Here is an 18686-nt window from a genome sequence, read left to right as displayed (position 1 = left end):
GAAATGAACAAAAATAGCTTTTGTTGATAGAAAAAACAAAAATGAGAGACCTGAAATGACTTTGAGATTCGAAGTACATTATTATATGGTTAAAAAGAAAAAAGTATGCATGACTCATAAAGCATTGTTCCAGTCGGGGCAAATTAAGGAAAGTTTCCGTCGGGCAAATCCAGTAACACGCAAAGACTAAATTTCTAACCCAGCAGGGTAAAAAAAAATCTGCAATAAAATAGCTCTTATGTAAGAAAACACCATATTCCACCCTGCACAAAAAAAAACTCCAGATGGGCACTAAAGGAGGAAAGTAAACTTCTATTTATAAAAATCTGATTATTATACAGTAATGATGATTCCTTGTAAATGATGCAAATGAAGCCAAAATGTTTAATGATGAGGATTTTTGCGTGTTGGACTTTGCAGGCTCCGGCGGCACCCGAGGGAGAAGCGAGAGCAGAGGTAAGCGCTGGTTTTGCGCAAATGTTCCGTCCGGATTGTAACGCGCGTTTCCTTCCTTGCAGAAAGCGAGATCCGAGCCCGCCTGCAAAGCGCCTCTCCCTCGGCCGGCAGATGTGAGTTGAGTTTCTTTCTAATGGGCGATGAAAAGCAGCAAGAGCGCTTTTGGAGATGGTTGACTTTTGAAGGCTTTCTCACGCGCGCGTTGACGTGGGGCCCCGGGCGCAATGTGGCCTTCACGTGGGCTCCGTTGCGCCTTTGCTCCAGCAATGTGCGCGTTTGGCCGCGGCCGTGGTACGACTGACTCACGCCTTGCCGCGCGTTCGTCGCAGGCGCGCCCCCTGTCGCAAGGCCGCCAGGGCGACGGTTGCACACCTTCCGCTTGCTTGCTTGCTTTCTTTCTTTCTTTCTTTCTTTCTTTCTTTCTTTCTTTCTTTCTTTCTTTCTTTTTCTTTACCTTTATTTCTTGCTTTCTTTCTTTCTCTTTACCTTTCTTCTTTCCTTTCTTTCTCTCTTCCTTCTTTCTTTTTCTTTTCCTTCCTTTCTTCCTTCCTCTGTCTTTCTTTCTTGCTTGCTCGTTTCCTTCTTCCTCTTGTCTTTCTTTCTTTTTCTTTACCTTTCTTTCTTGCTTTTTTCTTTCTTTCTCTTTATTTCTTTTTCTTTACCTTTCTTTCTTGGTTGCTTTTTTCTTTCTTTCTCTTTACCATCCTTCCTTCATTCCTTTCTTTCTTGCATCATTTCTTTCTCCCTTCCTTTCTTTCTTTTTTCTTTCTTGCTTTCTTACTTCCTTGCTTCCTTCCTTCTCTTATCTTTTTTCTTTCCTGCTTTTTTCTTTCTTTCTCTTTATTGTCCTTCTTTCTTTCTTTCTTGCTTTTTTCTTTCTTTCTCTTTATTTCTTTTTCTTTACCTTTCTTTCTTTCTTGGTTGCTTTTTTCTTTCTTTCTCTTTACCATCCTTCCTTCATTCCTTTCTCTCTTGCATCATTTCTTTCTCCCTTTCTTTCTTTTTTTTCTTGCTTTCTTACTTCCTTGCTTCCTTCCTTCTCTTATCTTTTTTCTTTCTTGCTTTTTTCTTTCTTTCTCTTTATTGTCCTTCTTTCTTTCTTTCTTTCTTTCTTTCTTTCTTTCTTTCTTTCTTTCTTTCTGTCATGTTGTTTGTTTCATTTTCTATTTAATTTTCTTTCTCTTTCTTTTTAATTCTTTCTTTTCTCTTTTCATTTTTCTCTTTTTTTATCAACCCTTCCTTTCTTTTTCATTTTTTGTTTCTTCTTATTTCTCTTTTCTTCTTTTGATCTATCTTTTCCTTACGTTATTTTCTCTTTTCTCCTTCCATATCCTTTCTTTTTTTTTCCTTTCTTTCCATCACACCCGACACTGATTCGCTGACCGACAGGAAACAAATAAACAAACAAACAAAAAAAAGACTATCACTTGCACAATCCACTAGGTAAGAATCCATGGGTGCTTACTTCAAATTGTTTGCCAGTCCTGGTCGAACTTTATCATAAAATAACTACATAAGCAAAAGATAATGAAACAATGCATGACCACCACTAAACACAAAATCTTCCCACCTACTCAGCGCAGCTCTGCTTACCTTTTGGCCATGACATGCTAGCTTTGGAGGATAGCTGCGGATCCTCATCCATCCTAGCTGATCATATCAAAGGTTGAGGATCTTTATCAACCCCCAATCACAAAATAATCAATCACAAATTGCATACAAGTAGTTCAAACCATTTGACATTTTCCGCGATATGAAACGGATCACAGTACTTCGTGACATTCAGCTCAGCTTGTGGGAAACGTCTTCGTGCAACGTGCACCCGCAAGAAAACTTCACCGTAAAACCGCAAACGCCGCCTATTCCTGGCCGAGGCAGACATCCAGGAGGCAGCCGCTGCGGTTCTGAGCAGACTTAACCCCACATGGGCCCGGTGTCCAATTACCCAGCTGCTTCCTATTTGCCTGGGAGGAGTCTTCTTCTGTTCTGCGCTTTAACTCAAGGGGGATCACGCTTCACATGCTCTCAAAGTGCAGTCGAAAACATTTACGGTAAAAGACGCTACGAGGAGATGCCTAGAATTTTTCCGTCACTTTCACTCCATTTAAAGCACATGCGTCAAACTCAAGGCTTGGGAGCCAAATCCGGCCCGATATATCATTTTATGCGGACCGTGGAAGCAAATCATGTCGTTTCCACCGCCATTGCGTAACAATAATTCAACAAAGTCTTATCATTCATCATCATTTGTTGTATGCAGTAATTATACTATGAGATGATTAAACATTTACTTGGTATACACTCGTAAGGCACAATATTACTATCACAAGACTAGATTGTTTCCGTTTGGTACTGTTAAAAGTACCAAAAAAGTACCATATAGTTTTGTTTTTTTTCTTATACAAGAAAAAAATCTGTAAATTTAAAGAGTTAGAAACCAACTAAAATGACCTTTTTTTGTTTACTGTCTTTGTCTTGTCACCATAATGTATTAATATGTAAATAATAAAAACATACAGTATACAAAAAAGGATTTTTGAGCACGGTGGAGCAACACATGTAGACAGACAACGTAACAATACTCACAGGCATATATTCTTTATCTTCTGTGAAGAATACCATTGTGGTAGACCAGTATCATGACAGGTGTGCAGCATGGTCCAAATAGCATTTTTTTAAAAATGCCAAAACTGTTGAATTCTTTATAATCTATTCAGTTGTCATTAATGTACGTATTTTGTAAAATACAATATTCCTGAGTGATATTTTTTGGTTGGTTGGTTGAACTTGAATTTGAATATAAAGTGTTTACACTGTGATTGTCCGTTCAGGGGCGGAGCTAGATGACGTGAAGAAACTGCTGAAAGTTCGTTCCAGCAGCTCCAGTCCCGTCCGCGCTGCCAGCACCTCGGCCATCATGAGCGGCCCCAAGAAGGCCAGTGTGGAGACCCAGACCATCTCTGTGACCTCTCGGGCCTCCCAGTCGGGTATTTGAAACCCCCCATACACACACACACACACAGTTTGCCTGCCTCCCACTTTGGGTTTACTATGACAGCACTTTAGTCACACATGACATCTGTTTTAGAGGGAAAGTGAGTCCATGGGGAAGATGCACATTTCATACATGCCATTTCTTCTATGTTCCTCATGATTCTTTCAGCTTCATGACAGAATGCAGTATAAAAACATTAGAAAACGTGAACGCACCCCTCAGAAAAGTGAACACACCCCTTACATTTTTTAATAATTACATAACAAAATATTGACAATTAGAATTGTAGTTGTCGGTCTGTCAGTCCGTCTGTGTATTTTTGCCCAATTTCCGCCACCTTTAGAGGGCGATATTTGACAAGTTTTTGTTCTGGTCCGTCATTCCTCAGGCGCTAGACTACTTCTGTCTGCATTCACACTAATCCTTTTTTCTGTTTTAGTACTTACACTTAAAGTTAACACCATGTCTGTGATTGTACAGTCACACTGTAATTGAAACACAACACAGTAATATAACTGTAACACGAAAACAAAGCCAGCTAAGAAAAATGTACAATATTGTGAAAGGTATGCTCACTGTTGTTTGTTTCATGAGTGCTTGTTGTGTTTGATGTGTCCCCCGCAGTGTTAACGTTCGGTTCTGGCGCCCGAACGGATGGCTTCCACACGGTGGACTCATCGGGCTTGCTCGGAACGGGTCTGACATCCGGCCAGTTTGACACGGTCGGCAAAACCAGCCACTATGAAGGCAGTCTCAAATCGGGCCACTATAGTGATGCGGGAAGGTCAGACATCGGCGTGAGGACCATCACGTATGACGCAGGCGTGAGATCGGGCCAGTACGGTTCTGGCGTGAGATCGGTATCATATGATACCGGCGTCTGGACAGGACACTATAATGGCAGCGCCAAAGTTGGACAATACGATACCGGCGTCAGGTCCATGACGCACAACACTGGTGCCGTCTCCGCCCAATATAACGGCAGTTTGAGGTCAGGCCAATATGATACCGGCGCCATATCATCCCAGTACGGCGGTAGTTTGAGGTCCGGCCATTATGACACTGGTGTGAGGTCATCGCAGTACAGTATCAGTCAGAAATCAGGCATCCACGACTCGGATGCTGCGCTTCCGGCCTTCCCGTGGTCCACCGCCACTTTGCCGTCCGCCGCCGGCACCACCGTGGTGGCGACGGGTCCCGGCGGCGGTTACGCGTACCAGGCCGGCGCCAATAACATGTCGGGAGGAGCCACGCCCATTGGTCTGGCCGCACCGTCTCTGTCAGGTGAGCTTGCTTGAAAATCAAGATGCTGACTTAAATCATTTTCCAGTGGTTCTCAAATAGACGTGACAGGACCAATACATTTTTCAAATTAAGAGCAAATTGATTGTAACATGAAACAAATTGCTCAATTGGGTTATAGTGACTCCTTTGCAAAATTGTATATGCCTTTATTTTGTTAACTTTTAAAGGAGATAGACCAACAAGATCATTGCCCATTTCTTTTTAAATTAAGAGCAAATGAATTGGAACACGAAACAAGTTATTGCTAAGTTGCGCTGTAGTCACTCTTATGCAAAATGTTCTGCCTTTATTTTGTTAACTTCTATTACAGATGGTCGACTGGAACAGAGCCCATTACTTTTCAAATTAAGAGCAAAATGATTGGATTAGAAAACAAAATGCAAAATATTGTACGCCTTCATTTTTGATAACTTTTACAAGAGAGTTTTATAAGACAGTTGATAAGACTTATAAGACAGTTTACTTTTCAAATTAAGAGCTGACTGATTGGAACATTAAACAATTTATTTCAAGATTGCGTTTTAGCGTTTCCTTTACATTATGTTGTCTCTTTGTTTTGTTAACTTTTAATTAGTTATGGACAGACAGAATAGGTGCATTTTTCTCTTCAAATTAAGAGCAAATTGATTGGAACATGTGTCAACTGACCATTAAATTGTGTTATAGTGAAAAAGATGAGAACCACTGGTTTACTGCCTTCAGCAACAAATACAGTTTAATCAAATTCATATTTTTTCTCCACAGTTTATGGCTTTCAGAATAATTTGGCGCCCTCTTCTGGCAGTGCGATCACTACAAGCGGCGCAAATGCCAACATGACAAGTACGTATGTTCAAAAATATGACTAGGAACTGTGAGAGTTTACCGCTTTCCTGTTGTTATTTTTGAACAGCCTATGGAGTGCAGAAAAACGCTTCTGGCGCTGGCGTTGCCGGTGGTGTGCTTGGTGCTGGAGTTGCTGCAAGTAAGATGCTCTGTCGCCCCCTAGTGGAGCGTAATATTTCTACTGTCAAAACACTCAGATTCTTCTTCAAAGTTGCGCGTATTATTACCAAGCACTCACATTATAGTACCTTAGTTGCCACTCGCTAATTTAGAATATAAAACCTAATAAAAGCAGCTTTTGAAAAATGTGAATAATCAGGATTAGTTATGGGAAATTTACTGATAAATTCCCCAAATTTTGCAATTGCTTGACCATTAATTTTATTTGGCTCTTTAGATTTTTTTTTTTTTTTAGATTTTTCAGATGTTTGGCTAATGGCTAGTGCTAAGTAATTGATCAATTTTGGCATATGCGTATGTAATTTATACATATATATATATATATATATATATATATATATATATATATATATATATATATATATATATATATATATATATATATATATATATATATATATATATATATATTTATATATATTTATATGGTATGTGTAGGTGTACGTATATTATAAACATGTTTACGTTATAGTGTATATAATATATAGATAGATAGATATAGATACACCAGATATGTCTGATACCACTCGAAAGTTAAAAAAAAGAAAATTTTGGAAAAATATTGTGCTTTTTTTTCTGCCAAGAACTTTGCATACATAAACAAATTCTCTTAGGATTTATTGATGTCCAGCCTCTAATTATGTCATATATATATTTACCCAATATGATGTATGTGTGTGTGTATGTAAATACATACTGTATATGTGTGCGTTTTCCAGCCACTCGATCCCAAAACGAAGAGGCGTACAAGGACTATATGTTTGTCAACTCGGACAAGGACAACGCCAGGGACACGGAAACGCTCATTTTGGCCAAAGACAGCGGCAAGCAGTTCTCTCGGACGGTAGGAGGAGGTGAGACGCAACTTTGCGCTCAGGAACGAAGAAAGCACAAAAAAAAAAAAAACGTGCACCAGCGAGGCGTTTACCGGTTCCGTTTCAGGTTCCCTCTCTGGCGACTCCATCCAGAAGGAGAAGCTCATCACAAGCTACGGGGAAGGGGCTCACCTCAAGGCCGGGACAGGAAACGCCTACTGTGAGTTGAAAAACACACTTTTGACCTTCATTCCCGAAGCTAAAAAGGTGTCAATCCGTCAGATGGATCATCAGGAGTTTTAATGAAGGACAAAGGCACACATGCGCGTGAGTACGGTAGTTTTTCTTCCGATTTTAGAGGGTTATTTCGATTGAACGAGAGTTTTGGGCGGCAGAACTTCGCAAGAAAGGCGGCGCCTGCGGAGGCGGCTGGTGCTGCTGCTTCGACGCTTGTTGCTCGTGGTGGAAGTGGCTGCTGGCCTTCCTGCTGCTCTTCCTGCTCTTGCTCGGGCTCCTCTTCGGACTCATTGCGTTGGGTAAGCTCCTCGGAAAAATCACTTCTAGGAATTTCAGTTCTATTTCACAGTTGCAGCATAAATGAACACTTTGAACAGATGCGCACATTTGCTACCGTTGGATTGCCCCCTGGTGGCTCGTAAAAAAACTGCAGTTGGACTTTAAGCCGCAGTTATCAAGTTCTTTAAAAATATTAAATTTAAGACCCGCTGCAAATGAGGTTATTTTTAAATGTACAAATTCTTTCACTAGGGGGCGACTTTGTTCATGTATAATTTGATTTCCTTGCATAGAAAAATGTTCTATGATACTTTTGTAAACCTTATTCAACAAAATGAAGCGTATGACGCCGTTGTCATTTCTAGCCGAGGACGTGAGAAAGTTGAAGAACCGGGTGGCCGCTCTGGAAAGCGAGTCGGCCATCATCTCCGCTCGCACCAGTCGCCTGGTGGGCGGCACCACTTTTGTGGACGGCGGCAGCCAATCCAAAACGGACATATTCGTTTTCGGGCCGGGCGGAGCGGGAGGAGGCTCGGACTCCAGTTCCGGAACGCAAATCGGAGTCGCCGTCGGCGCCGGGGGCGGTGCTTCCGCCGGGGGTGTCGGCGCCGGAGCTGGAGGTGCGGGTGACACCGGTGCGGCCGGTGGTACGGGTGTGAGCGGTGCTGGAGCTGGTGGAACCAGCGCGGGCGGCGCAGGAGCTAGTGGAACCAGTGTTGGTGGCGCTGGCGCGAGTGGAACCAGTGTTGGTGGCGCTGGAGCTGGAGCGAGTGGAACAAGCGTAGCAGGGGGCGGAGCCACTGGGTCAAGCGGTGGCGCGGGCACCAGCGTCAGTGGCGCAGGCACCAGCGTCGGTGGCGGATCTAGTTCCGGACGTACTATCATCATCGCCGGCGGCGGCGGTTCTGGCACCGGTGGCGTCGCAGGCACCGGTGGCGGCGCAGGCACCGGTGGTACCAGCTTGGGCGGCGTTGGCGGCGGAGGCTCCTCCTCCTCCACTAGCCACACCTCCAGCCACACTACCAGCTTCACCGGCACCTCCAGCGTGCATGAAGGTCAAGTTCTGGCCAACGGCTTCTGGACCAGCGGAACCGGCGGCTACGTGGACGCCGCCGCTCTTCACATGGCCATCCAGCGCATGGTCAGAGGCGAAATGCAGTCGCAGGCCTTCCAAGGTTATTACTTAAATATTTAGTAGTCAAAACGACTAAAAAACTCGACCAAAATAATCAATTACTTCAGTACTTCATTCATTAAACTAATCAATTACAACCTCATCAATTAACTATCTAAATTGATTACATTATTACTGGAAAAATATCAATTACTTAGTAATTTTAGTCATTAAAATACGAGTATTTTTAGTGCCTAAAATAATTGATACTTTGGTACTTAAATACCAAATGTATTTTTAGCATATGCCGCGGGCCACAAAAATTTGAATGGCGGGCCACAAATGACCCCCAGGCTGCAGTTTGGACACCAATGTCTTAGCTAACTATTAATATTTTTTTTCTATTTTTTTTGTGTGTTTGGCTAAAGGAGAGTCTTAAAACTAAAAAATTCAGTTTACAGAAAGCAGAACATGTGTTTTAACGGTATTAATTGTTGAAATAAAAAAAAGAAGAAAGAAAAACTAACTATTATGAAAAATCCAAATATATTACAAATCTGCACATGATATTTTTATGGATGCTTATGTTGACATACAATTAAAATGGTTTTCCCCGGAATATATTTTCCAGCTTTCATAACAGCTACGATGCAAGGAGAAAGAGGACTGCCTGGACCTAAAGGTAATATTTTTTTCACAGTATGAGTACCGATATCAGTGCCGATACTGGCCTTATTTCAAGCTATTGTGATGGCGGCCCACCATTTTACAATCAGGAACTAGAAATGAGAAGAATAGAAAACTTGACATTTTTACTGTATCGAAATATGAAATATAGGTCTGTCTTTAAAGTTATCTTTGCAAATTTTTTCCTCAAGTATCGTTACCTGGTATTGGTTTCAGTGACTACACAAGATGTGAATACTCATACTGGTATTCGAAAAAAAAAAAAAAGATTAAAAATGGGACTGGTCCAACTCTTAGAGTTATGTATTTCTTGACCTACTAGCGTCATATGTATTTATTTATTTATTTTCTTATCAGCAGAATCCCATTAAAACCAACCAATTGTGTTTTTCACAGGTGATACAGGCCAACCCGGATTCCCAGGTAAGACACGACAGAAATTAATAGATGCCATTACACACATTTTCTAATACTTAACCTTTTTGACCTCAGGTGCTCCCGGTCCAATTGGTCACGAGGGTCCTCAAGGGCCGAAGGGCCAAAAAGGAAGCCATGGTGTGTAAAGCGGCTGTTTGGATTGTTTCGAGGCGGGTTAATAAATACGCGCATGTGGTTGCAGGTGAACAGGGATTGGAGGGTCCGCCTGGTTTGAGGGGGCGAGAGGGTCCCGCTGGACCCAGAGGTGAACCAGGATTTGGCGCCAAAGGTGAAAAAGGTACATGAAACAAAATGTTTTCTTCTTCTGTGGTGAGGAAAGCCTGTGACAAATGGATCAGGATGGTACGGGACAGGATAGAGTTAATAAGCCAGGAACTGGATTGCACCAATGAAGGCAACGCTACACCGTTTGGTAGCCAGTAGAACAGGACTGAACGGGAAGGGATTGGACACAGGACTGGGGGTAATGAACCCGGTGTTGGATTGTACAACAAAAAGCAAATAGTACAGGATCATACGGGACAGGGTTGGAGAAAAGACAGACGTGGTGAACCCGGTCTTGAATTTTATTTCTATTTATACTTGGGAAATCAGTGCTTTACCCAAAAACAAGAGACATAATAAGAAGCAAATAGGATAGGACTGAACAGGACAGGATTGGACGAAAGACAGTGGTAATGAACTTTTTGTTGGATTGTATTTCCATATAGGCTTAGGAAAGCATAGCTTCATCCGATAAGAAGAGACACAACAAGAAGTAAATAGGACAGGATTGAACAGAACAGGATTGGACAGAAGACAGTGATAGTATCCCCGGGGTTAGATTGTATTTCTATGTAGACTTGGGAAAATGGCGCTTCATCCAAAAACAAGAGGCACAACAAGAAGCAAACGGGACAGGACTGATGGAACAGGATTGGACAAAAGACAATGGTAGTAAACCCAGTATTGGATTGTATTTCTTTGCAGACTTAGGAAAGCAGTGCTTCATCCAAAAAAGAAGAGACACAACAAGAAGAAAATAGGACAGAACTAAACAGGACAGGTTCGGACACAGAATCGGAATTAAATCCAGTTTTGGATTGTATTGCTGTGTGTGTGTGTGAGAAATAGCTGTAAGACAGGATAGGACAGGACAGGACAATGATTGTGATCCTGGAGTTGGATTGTATTTTTGTGTGGATTGGGAAGGCAGTGCTACAATCTGTGGGGAAGAGACGAGTCAAGAATCAAACAGGACTGGACAGGACAGCACTGAACAGGACAGTGAAATTGCGCCAAGCAGTGTTATGGTGGCAAGTGGATTTTTTTTTTGTCATTCTTCAGTATTTTATTTTTTTTGTTCCGTAAGGTAATTCCGGGGAACCTGGTGTCCCTGGTCCAAAAGGTGAGACCACCCCTACCAGTTTTTAATCATCAAATTACCCATCTATAGGACAGTTAGAATAACTGTACGCCAATTATTCACTTTAGGTGCTTCCGGGCTCCTTGGAGCACCAGGTGAGCTTCTTCATGCTCTCCTTTGTTCAAGCAAAATCCTTCCTTCTGTTTTCCTTTTCGACTTCACGCCGCTTGAGATGTCACCATCGTGAATCTTTCTTCTCGTTTCTTTGAATCTTCTGATTTAACTCCACTTATCTGCCGCGCTTCCACTTTGCCTCCTACCAGGTGGCTTCTTTCTTCTTTAACTCTTTTTCAATGCCCCGTTGCTCTAAAAAGTTGATTCCAAGTTCTGGAGCTCCTGCACCTTCACTCCCGGACTCTCCTGTGCATACCTTCACCTTTCTTTTTCGCCGTTCTTTAAGTTCACTTGCTACCAGATCTTTTCTAATACGAAAACGCTGCTTTGGCGCCATCTAGTGGCTATTTAGCGCAAGGCATCTTTTTTTTTTGCGGGGAAAAGAGTTTTTTAACATGATTGTTTGTTCAACCAGGTCCTCAGGGTTTCCGCGGGGAAGCAGGATCACCTGGTCTTAAAGGTATCGTTTTTACAATAACGCACATAATCCATAAGATGCATAAAAGCATAATCAACCCTAATTAACGCATCTTTTTGGTCAGGTGATCGTGGTTTACCTGGACTGCCTGGACCGGCTGGAGAGAAAGGATCCAAGGGATCAACAGGTGAGGGACAGGACTGTCAGTTCACTAAATCAACAATAATAATTCAATTGTTGGAAAATGTAAGACATTTTATGACTCATTTATTGTATTTTTTAATGCTCGCGTAACTTGGAGTGTGAGCTGTAGTTCTCCTCTGGAGGGCAGCAGAGAGTTTGTTTATGTGTGTTTTTCTTGCATATAGTTGATTCATTTACGTCTTACTCTTATCATCAGGACAAGACGGCTCAAAAGGCTCCAGAGGTAAACGTTAATATTTTTTTTATCCTATCATATGTACGACTAAGATTTTAACCGAGTTTAGTGGGAGGAATAAACTCAACAAACATTTATGTAAAGGTGGGATTGATTCAGAAAAATTCTGTGGAAAATATTTAGACAAAAACAATAAATCCTCATTTGAAATCAATCTTAACGCGATTTTAATATTCATTGCTAGTACATAACTTGCTTAAAGGGATACTAATTTATTTGACCATTCTTAGGAGTAAAACGTTAATGCTTTGTCAAAAATTATTTTGATAAATAAATTAACTTACAAAATTATCAATTAATACCTTTAAAAACACTTATTTCATTTTTTTTAATTTTAAATTTTTTTTTATTTTTGAGCAATAGGCAAACGGACTTCCTAAAAATTGTATGGTATTAAAAGAGTTTATTAAAGAGTTCATTAAAATAATGAAGTTATTTCTTTCAATGTATTGCCTGATCCTAGTTTCTTTAAAAATGTCTCCTAAGAAATATTTAAAAATGTAAATTGAAATGTCATTTCGTATTGTAAATGATAAATATATCTAAATATTTTTTTTTGTTATTATTTGCCTACAGGTGATCTCGGTAGTCCTGGCCATCCCGGACTTCGAGGTCCAGCTGGGCCTCCAGGAGATCCTGGACCTCCAGGTGCTCTAACGCTCCCCAAAATCCTAAGCAATTTTTTTTTTAAATATTAAATGAAAACCATGCATTTTTTTGTTGCACGTCAACCAGGAAATCCAGGTCAACCCGGCCCTAAAGGTAAAGAACCAGCACAAAAACGTCAGACTTTGCAAAATCGCTACAATAATTTTTGCGCATGTTTTCAGGTGATACTGGGGAAGCAGGAAGAATTATTAACGCAGGTAACACACCTAAGAAAACCATGTGACCACGTTCAACCAATGTACGGCGTTACCTTGACTTACGAGCGCCCCAACTTACAAGTTGCTATTTCTTTTTTTATATGTGTTCCGTGTTTTTTTTTGTGTGTTTTTCGCTTTGTTTTTGAATCCATTCACGGCACTCCCAATTGATCAAATTCGTTTCGAAATCTAACTTGTAAGTCAAGGTACTGCTGTATTTGTAGTGTTTATTGCAAACGTGCTTATCTGTTACATCATTCCCAGCCGGTGTGGCCACGGTACACATCCCTGGACCACCCGGTCCTCGTGGGCCTCCGGGAGTGTCAGGTCCGACACATTATTTCAATTTTTTAAAATAATAGCGTGAGTTGGTCAAATTTGACGATGGTAATTTCCTTTCTTAGGTCCAGCCGGCCCCGCTGGACCTGCAGGTACGTCATCACACATTTTCACCAAAAATGACAAATATTAGACCTACATAGTGTGTTTTACTGGTCCCGGTAGGTCCTAAAGGTGACCGAGGTGAATCCGGATCAACAGTGAGAACCTCCGAGAGTTTCAGCTCAAGCGTAGCCGAGAGTGAGTGCGAGTTTTTTGTTTTTTCTCTTATCCTGGATGGAATATTATCTTCTGCTTACTAACTAGAGGAATGCGAGCCTGAATTAAGCAGGATACATGAGAGACAGACAGGAAATGAAAGTTTAGGAAAAGGCCTGTCTGCTAACTGTGGGGTCAGTCCAGGGGATATTACAGATAGGAAATATGTATTGAAGTTAATATTGTACCCAAATGTTGTCCTTCAAATCCAATTTCTCATTGAATCCTGAATTCTTACTTTTGATTCAGGGCAATATGCTTCCGGTGGTTCGTCCTCGCTACAAGGGCCACCGGGTCCACCGGGGCCACCCGGACCTCCGGGACAGCCAGGTATGATGAACCCGATGCCTTTGATGAAGTCCAAAAACATCTCGGTGTAATGGTATCTTCACATTTGTCCAGGTTATGGAAGACCGGGACCCAAGGGCGACAAAGGAGATTCCGCTGTTATAACCAGCTCTGGTACGAACTCGCCATTGGGATCACACACTTGAGGAGCATTTAAGGAAACCCACGCGATAACAATTAGTATGATTTCAACACTTAGGAACTTATTATACTGGACCACCTGGACCACCTGGGCCTGCTGGACAGAAAGGAGCCACAGGTTTGACCAACATTCACTTTGCTTTCATTTCGGATATATTCTATCTCAACAAACCCTCCCTCCATTTTTAGGTTCGCCTGGACCGAGAGGCTACCAAGGTGAGCATATACAAGTTTACAATTGCCTATTGATGGCACAAGGTGGAGCAAAGCCAGAAATGAAGCTCCTCCTCATATTTCAACATAGTTCCTTATTATCAAAATGGCGCCAAAGCAATACTGTTATATTAGACAGGGATTTGGCCTAATGAATCATAATTTTGCATAGCTTAATTTATGAACTCTGTTGCTCCAGGTGAACCCGGACAACCCGGCTTGCCGGGAAGACCTGGAAGCTTGGAAAGAGGTCAGCTTATTACAAGCAGAAGATCACCAATTGAAAATTGCGTCAGTGTGGTGGGCTAATTCTTTATTCTCCCTTTCAGTCTCCACCTACGCCGGAGAACATAGAGTTCAAGGACCGCCAGGACCACCTGGGCCACCTGGACTGCCAGGACCACAGGGAGTCAAAGGTAACGGTAGTAAGGAGCCTCAAGATCTGTTTAAAACACAATACAAGCGTTGATTTTTCTGTTTTTCAGGTGATCCTGGAACTCCTGGAATTCCCGGATCTTCTCGAGGTAGACCAACAGAACCTCAAAGAAAACTCTTGTCACAACACAGTGTGCTACACCAACTACCTCATGTGTTTCTTCAGGCTCAGTCTCAGTCACCGCTGGACCTCCTGGTCCTCCGGGACCTCAAGGACCTCCCGGGCAGCCTGGTTCCTTTGCTTCATCCGTTGAGATGCGACAGTACCTGACAGAATACCTAAGTAAATTTCCTGAAACTCCAACCACCGTTGAAGAGCATTTGACTACCAAATATGTCACTTAACAGGTAGAAGCAGACAGTCTGGCGTTCCTGGACCTCCGGGTCCACCCGGGCCTCCGGGACAACCCGGATCCTTCTCAGGTTCCATCGAGGAGATCTCCGCTCGTATTGTGGCCTACTTGCAACGTGAGTCTTCACTAATCCACTTTGTTTATAACCCCTACTGGAACGTTTGCCTGACAAAGTTGTCCTTTTGCAGGTTCTGGCTCCAGCTCAGGAATCAGCATTGGAGTTCAGGGTCTACCAGGACCACCTGGACCCCCTGGACCCGGAGGAGCCCTGACTGTCAGTGGTCTCATTGCCATGCTGCAGAGTCAGTCCAATAAAATTCTCAATTTCATCTTGAGACAGTGGAGTCTACAAGTGCCTTGAACGTATGTCCTTCTAATCCCTAGGAGAAGACGTGAGACGATACCTGTCAGGCCCACCTGGTCCACCAGGACCACCCGGACCACCGGGTCTCTCAGGAGGGATTTCTAGCGTTTACAGTGTCGAGGAGGTTGCGACGTATGTCTTCAACATCATGAACGGTAAGAATTCATGATCATGACTCTGGTGCTGCTACATTTCTTGACTTTTTTTTTTTTTGGTCAACAGAGAGAGGAATCGCAAGAGGACCACCTGGACCACCAGGGCCTCCAGGAGTGGGCGGTCCAGGCGGCCCAGGCTATGCGACGGTTTCGATAGATTACGCAGCGCTAGTTAGAAGTAAAATAGATTCCTAGAAACGATTCCTTCTCCGTCTGTCAAACAAGTGACTCCAGACCTTTCATTCCTCCGCAGATCCAGACTTCCGTTCATGGATCAGTTCTGCCGTGCATCAAGGTCCCCCCGGTCCTCCTGGCACCCCTGGCCAACCTGGGCCACCAGGCCCTCAGGGGCCGCCAGGGGTCTCCACGGCCACCGTGCTGGGGGCGGGCGGTCGCGGGTACAGCTTGGAGGAGCTTCAGCGTTACCTGCAAGGTGAGTTCGGATGTCACTGTTCCAGATGAGGGTCAGCAAGCTCCAATTGAGTCACAGGTTGTCGTGACGACATGCCGTTTGTGAAGAAAACAACGTTAACCTTGAAGGTCTTACTCGCACGAATATCTGGAAGATGATTGGACGTAGATTTGACGCTTAGAATCTGATATCGGCTCATGCCTACCTTGAATGTTCAACAGGCTCGAGCTTCAGAGGACTCCCAGGACCTCCCGGACCTCCGGGCCCACAAGGACCACCCGGTAGCTCCGGCGGGACCGTCACTTACAGCGGAACCTTCCCTCGGGAGACCATCCGATCTGAAGTTCACGACTACCTGACCAGTAAGCTTCCACTTCGCGACACGTCGCCGCTTTGGAAAATATGGCGACGTCTTTCTTTTCCGTCAGCCGACAGCGTCCGGCGCGCCCTCACCGGACCCCAGGGCCCTCAGGGACCCAGGGGCCAGAAGGGAGATCGCGGCGAGACGGTTTACATCCAAAGACACGGCAGCCAGAGTCAGAGCGATTCCCGCTCGTCCGCCCAGCAGTACGAGATCGACATCAGCAAGCTGAGCGAGAACATGGACTACAGCAGCGTGGCCCTCAAAGTTTCCGACTACATCAAGAGTGAGTGGATGACTGTATTGTCATATGTTATCACAACCCGTATTTGTTACGCATTTTCATAATTATTCACATAAAAACACAAATGTAACCTACCACTTTGAGCAGTCGCGTCTGACGTTCGCGTTGTTAGCATGTCGTTAGCATTTTAGCAATGGCATCACACAGGAAGCACTTCGCATGACCCCAAACTAAACTTAAGTAAACATACATGCTCAAAATAATCCAAAACATGACTAATATAATATGTTACCACAACGCATGGTGTCTACCGTATTTGTTACAGTTTGTGGTGAATTTTCATAATATATTCAAATGAGACAATAATTTTTTCATTGATGTTTACTGTGGTCTTCCACTTTTTATACGTCCTTATAAGTTGTTTCATCCACACTTTCCACCAACACTTTACACAGTAGAACAAATGTATAATAAAGAAAATATATAATATACATAATAAATATATGATATGAAAAATATTTGATAAATTTCACATTAGCTACGCTAACATTATACATATTCACATAAAAACACATATGTAACGTACCACTTTGGGCCATCGCGTCTGACGTTCGCGTTGTTAGCGCGTCATTAGCACTTTCGCAATGACATCGCACAGGAAGCACTTCGCATGACCTCAAACTAAATTTAAGTAAGTTTACATGCTCAAAACAATCCCCAAAATAAATATTATTGCTCTTGTGGACTTGTAAATGATTCATTGGAAGTGTAAAATAAAAACGTACAGTTAGCACTACAGTGCTCTATTGTCTCCCTTTCCTCACACAGACCAAGGCCTGCTGCAGGATTACTTGGTGGAAGGTCCTTGGAGGACACACGTGAGAGCGGTCCAAGGTCCTCCCGGCCCACCCGGACCCCCCGGTGCACCGGGTTACAGCAGGGTGATCGCGGCATACGGCAACGTCACGGCCGACCTCATGGACTTCTTCAGAAGTGAGAACTTCGAAGGGTTCAAATCATCGTGAGCCTCGTAATCCATTTTCCTTCTTTCGGCACAGCTCACGGCACCATCCCGGGTCCTCCGGGGATCGCCGGACCAAGGGGAGAAAGAGGCTACCCGGGACCCAAGGGAGATAAGGGTACACCGAGTACTTTTACTTACACTCATGAAAAGTCGAAAGAACCCGTGGAATTAAACAATAATTTCACCACTTCCTGTGAATTTCTGGAGACGATCTAAGCTCAGCAATATCAAATTTGGATCTCCAATAGAAAATGTCCCAAAAAAAAACTTCCACAAAGAAAGTCTACCATTCACAAATTTTGGATGACTTTTCAATCGTATTTGTTTCCAGGTGATGCCGGACGTCCCGGATTACCAGGAATTCCAGGGACGTACACCATCCAAATTCCACATCGCGTACAGAGGAGGGACACAGGTACTCAAAAAATTCCCGCCCACGGGAAGCCCTTTTCTTAAAGGGAACGTTATACAGATTTGAGAACAAATTAAAACCCTGTTTTTAAGTGTTTTTAACTCATTCGCTGTACAGTTACACCAGATATGTCTGATACCAGTTAAAAAAAAAAAGAAAATTTTGGAAAAATATTGTGGGTTTTTTTCTGTCAAGAACTTACCATACATAAACAAAATTCTGTTATGATTTATTGGTGTCCAGCCTCTAATTATGTCATATATATATATGTATAAAAAGAACTTTATGAGACCACAAAAACAAGAGACAATTTTGTTAAAAAAATAACACATCCAGTAAGCATTTTTTCCACATATTGTATTCATTTCGATAGACAATTTTCTGCACGTGTGACCCAATGTTGGTTCTGTTTTGTGTTGTTACAGAAGGAAAAATAATCAAGCAGAAGAAACGTCCAGCAGACGGCGGCTGAAGCGAACCTCCGAATTTCTTCTTCTTCTGTTTTTAACAGAAGCAATGCAAGTAGGAGGAAAAACAAAACAAAAAAAAAAAGCTTTCGTTCTGATTCTTTGGCTTTGCTGCTGGCCGGTGTTTACTTTTTGAACACACAATTTTTCCATCGCTCACCTGTGGATGTTGAAAATTTGCTTTGTTTAGATGAAAATATTTCAGTAGAATGAAGCTGGAGTGGCTGAAGTTGAATATTTTATTCTTGGAGTATTCTACTGTATTGAGGTCAATGCGTTAATTGCTGTTTTATGAAAATTTCCATATTGGCAACACAAGCTTCCAGGATCCATACAAATGATTTCAAAATGATCGTATTTATGTTAGCGTTGCAGCGTTAATATTCAGCCAAACGAGTTACATCAATTGCTGTATTTTGGAGCGATTAGTACTGTACTTTATAGATTAATACACAAATCAATATTCCGCTTCCGGGCTGCAGATGAGACTGATTAGATTGTATATTTTTGTATAAGAGAACACTGACTTTGATGTATTGACTTTATACCTTTTTTTTTTTTTTGGAAACATTAAATTATAAATTGCT

The 18686-nt window shown here is 42.5% G+C and overlaps 1 protein-coding gene across 1 annotated transcript in view; it reads left to right on the top strand.

Moving 5' to 3' along the window:
- The window catches only part of col17a1b (collagen, type XVII, alpha 1b), a 26131-nt gene extending 7445 nt beyond the window's left edge, over positions 1–18686 (top strand). Inside the window, exons 6-50 of the mRNA XM_088422194.1 lie at positions 421–456; positions 519–569; positions 3288–3443; positions 4076–4735; positions 5501–5578; positions 5649–5720; positions 6481–6615; positions 6704–6796; positions 6859–6903; positions 6972–7112; positions 7458–8267; positions 8838–8888; positions 9290–9316; positions 9386–9448; positions 9513–9608; positions 10683–10718; positions 10805–10831; positions 11266–11310; positions 11393–11455; positions 11669–11695; positions 12284–12355; positions 12443–12469; positions 12538–12573; positions 12838–12900; positions 12978–13004; positions 13078–13152; positions 13420–13500; positions 13573–13632; positions 13718–13777; positions 13849–13875; positions 14072–14122; positions 14202–14288; positions 14358–14396; positions 14474–14590; positions 14656–14775; positions 14849–14962; positions 15045–15179; positions 15247–15357; positions 15433–15612; positions 15813–15953; positions 16020–16238; positions 17025–17189; positions 17255–17335; positions 17552–17635; positions 18058–18686. Of these exons, the coding sequence (XP_088278320.1) occupies positions 421–456; positions 519–569; positions 3288–3443; positions 4076–4735; positions 5501–5578; positions 5649–5720; positions 6481–6615; positions 6704–6796; positions 6859–6903; positions 6972–7112; positions 7458–8267; positions 8838–8888; positions 9290–9316; positions 9386–9448; positions 9513–9608; positions 10683–10718; positions 10805–10831; positions 11266–11310; positions 11393–11455; positions 11669–11695; positions 12284–12355; positions 12443–12469; positions 12538–12573; positions 12838–12900; positions 12978–13004; positions 13078–13152; positions 13420–13500; positions 13573–13632; positions 13718–13777; positions 13849–13875; positions 14072–14122; positions 14202–14288; positions 14358–14396; positions 14474–14590; positions 14656–14775; positions 14849–14962; positions 15045–15179; positions 15247–15357; positions 15433–15612; positions 15813–15953; positions 16020–16238; positions 17025–17189; positions 17255–17335; positions 17552–17635; positions 18058–18104 (4931 nt within the window). The 3' untranslated portion in view covers positions 18105–18686. The remainder of the gene's footprint in view (positions 1–420; positions 457–518; positions 570–3287; positions 3444–4075; positions 4736–5500; positions 5579–5648; positions 5721–6480; positions 6616–6703; positions 6797–6858; positions 6904–6971; positions 7113–7457; positions 8268–8837; positions 8889–9289; positions 9317–9385; positions 9449–9512; positions 9609–10682; positions 10719–10804; positions 10832–11265; positions 11311–11392; positions 11456–11668; positions 11696–12283; positions 12356–12442; positions 12470–12537; positions 12574–12837; positions 12901–12977; positions 13005–13077; positions 13153–13419; positions 13501–13572; positions 13633–13717; positions 13778–13848; positions 13876–14071; positions 14123–14201; positions 14289–14357; positions 14397–14473; positions 14591–14655; positions 14776–14848; positions 14963–15044; positions 15180–15246; positions 15358–15432; positions 15613–15812; positions 15954–16019; positions 16239–17024; positions 17190–17254; positions 17336–17551; positions 17636–18057) is intronic.

The sequence above is a fragment of the Hippichthys cyanospilos genome, chromosome 8, assembly GCF_059441005.1.
Source record: "Hippichthys cyanospilos isolate Australia breed blue-spotted pipefish chromosome 8, RoL_Hcya_1.0, whole genome shotgun sequence".
Lineage (NCBI taxonomy): Eukaryota > Metazoa > Chordata > Actinopteri > Syngnathiformes > Syngnathidae > Hippichthys > Hippichthys cyanospilos.
The sequence above is the reverse complement of the archived record's forward strand: the minus strand, read 5'-3'. Positions and strand labels throughout refer to the sequence as shown.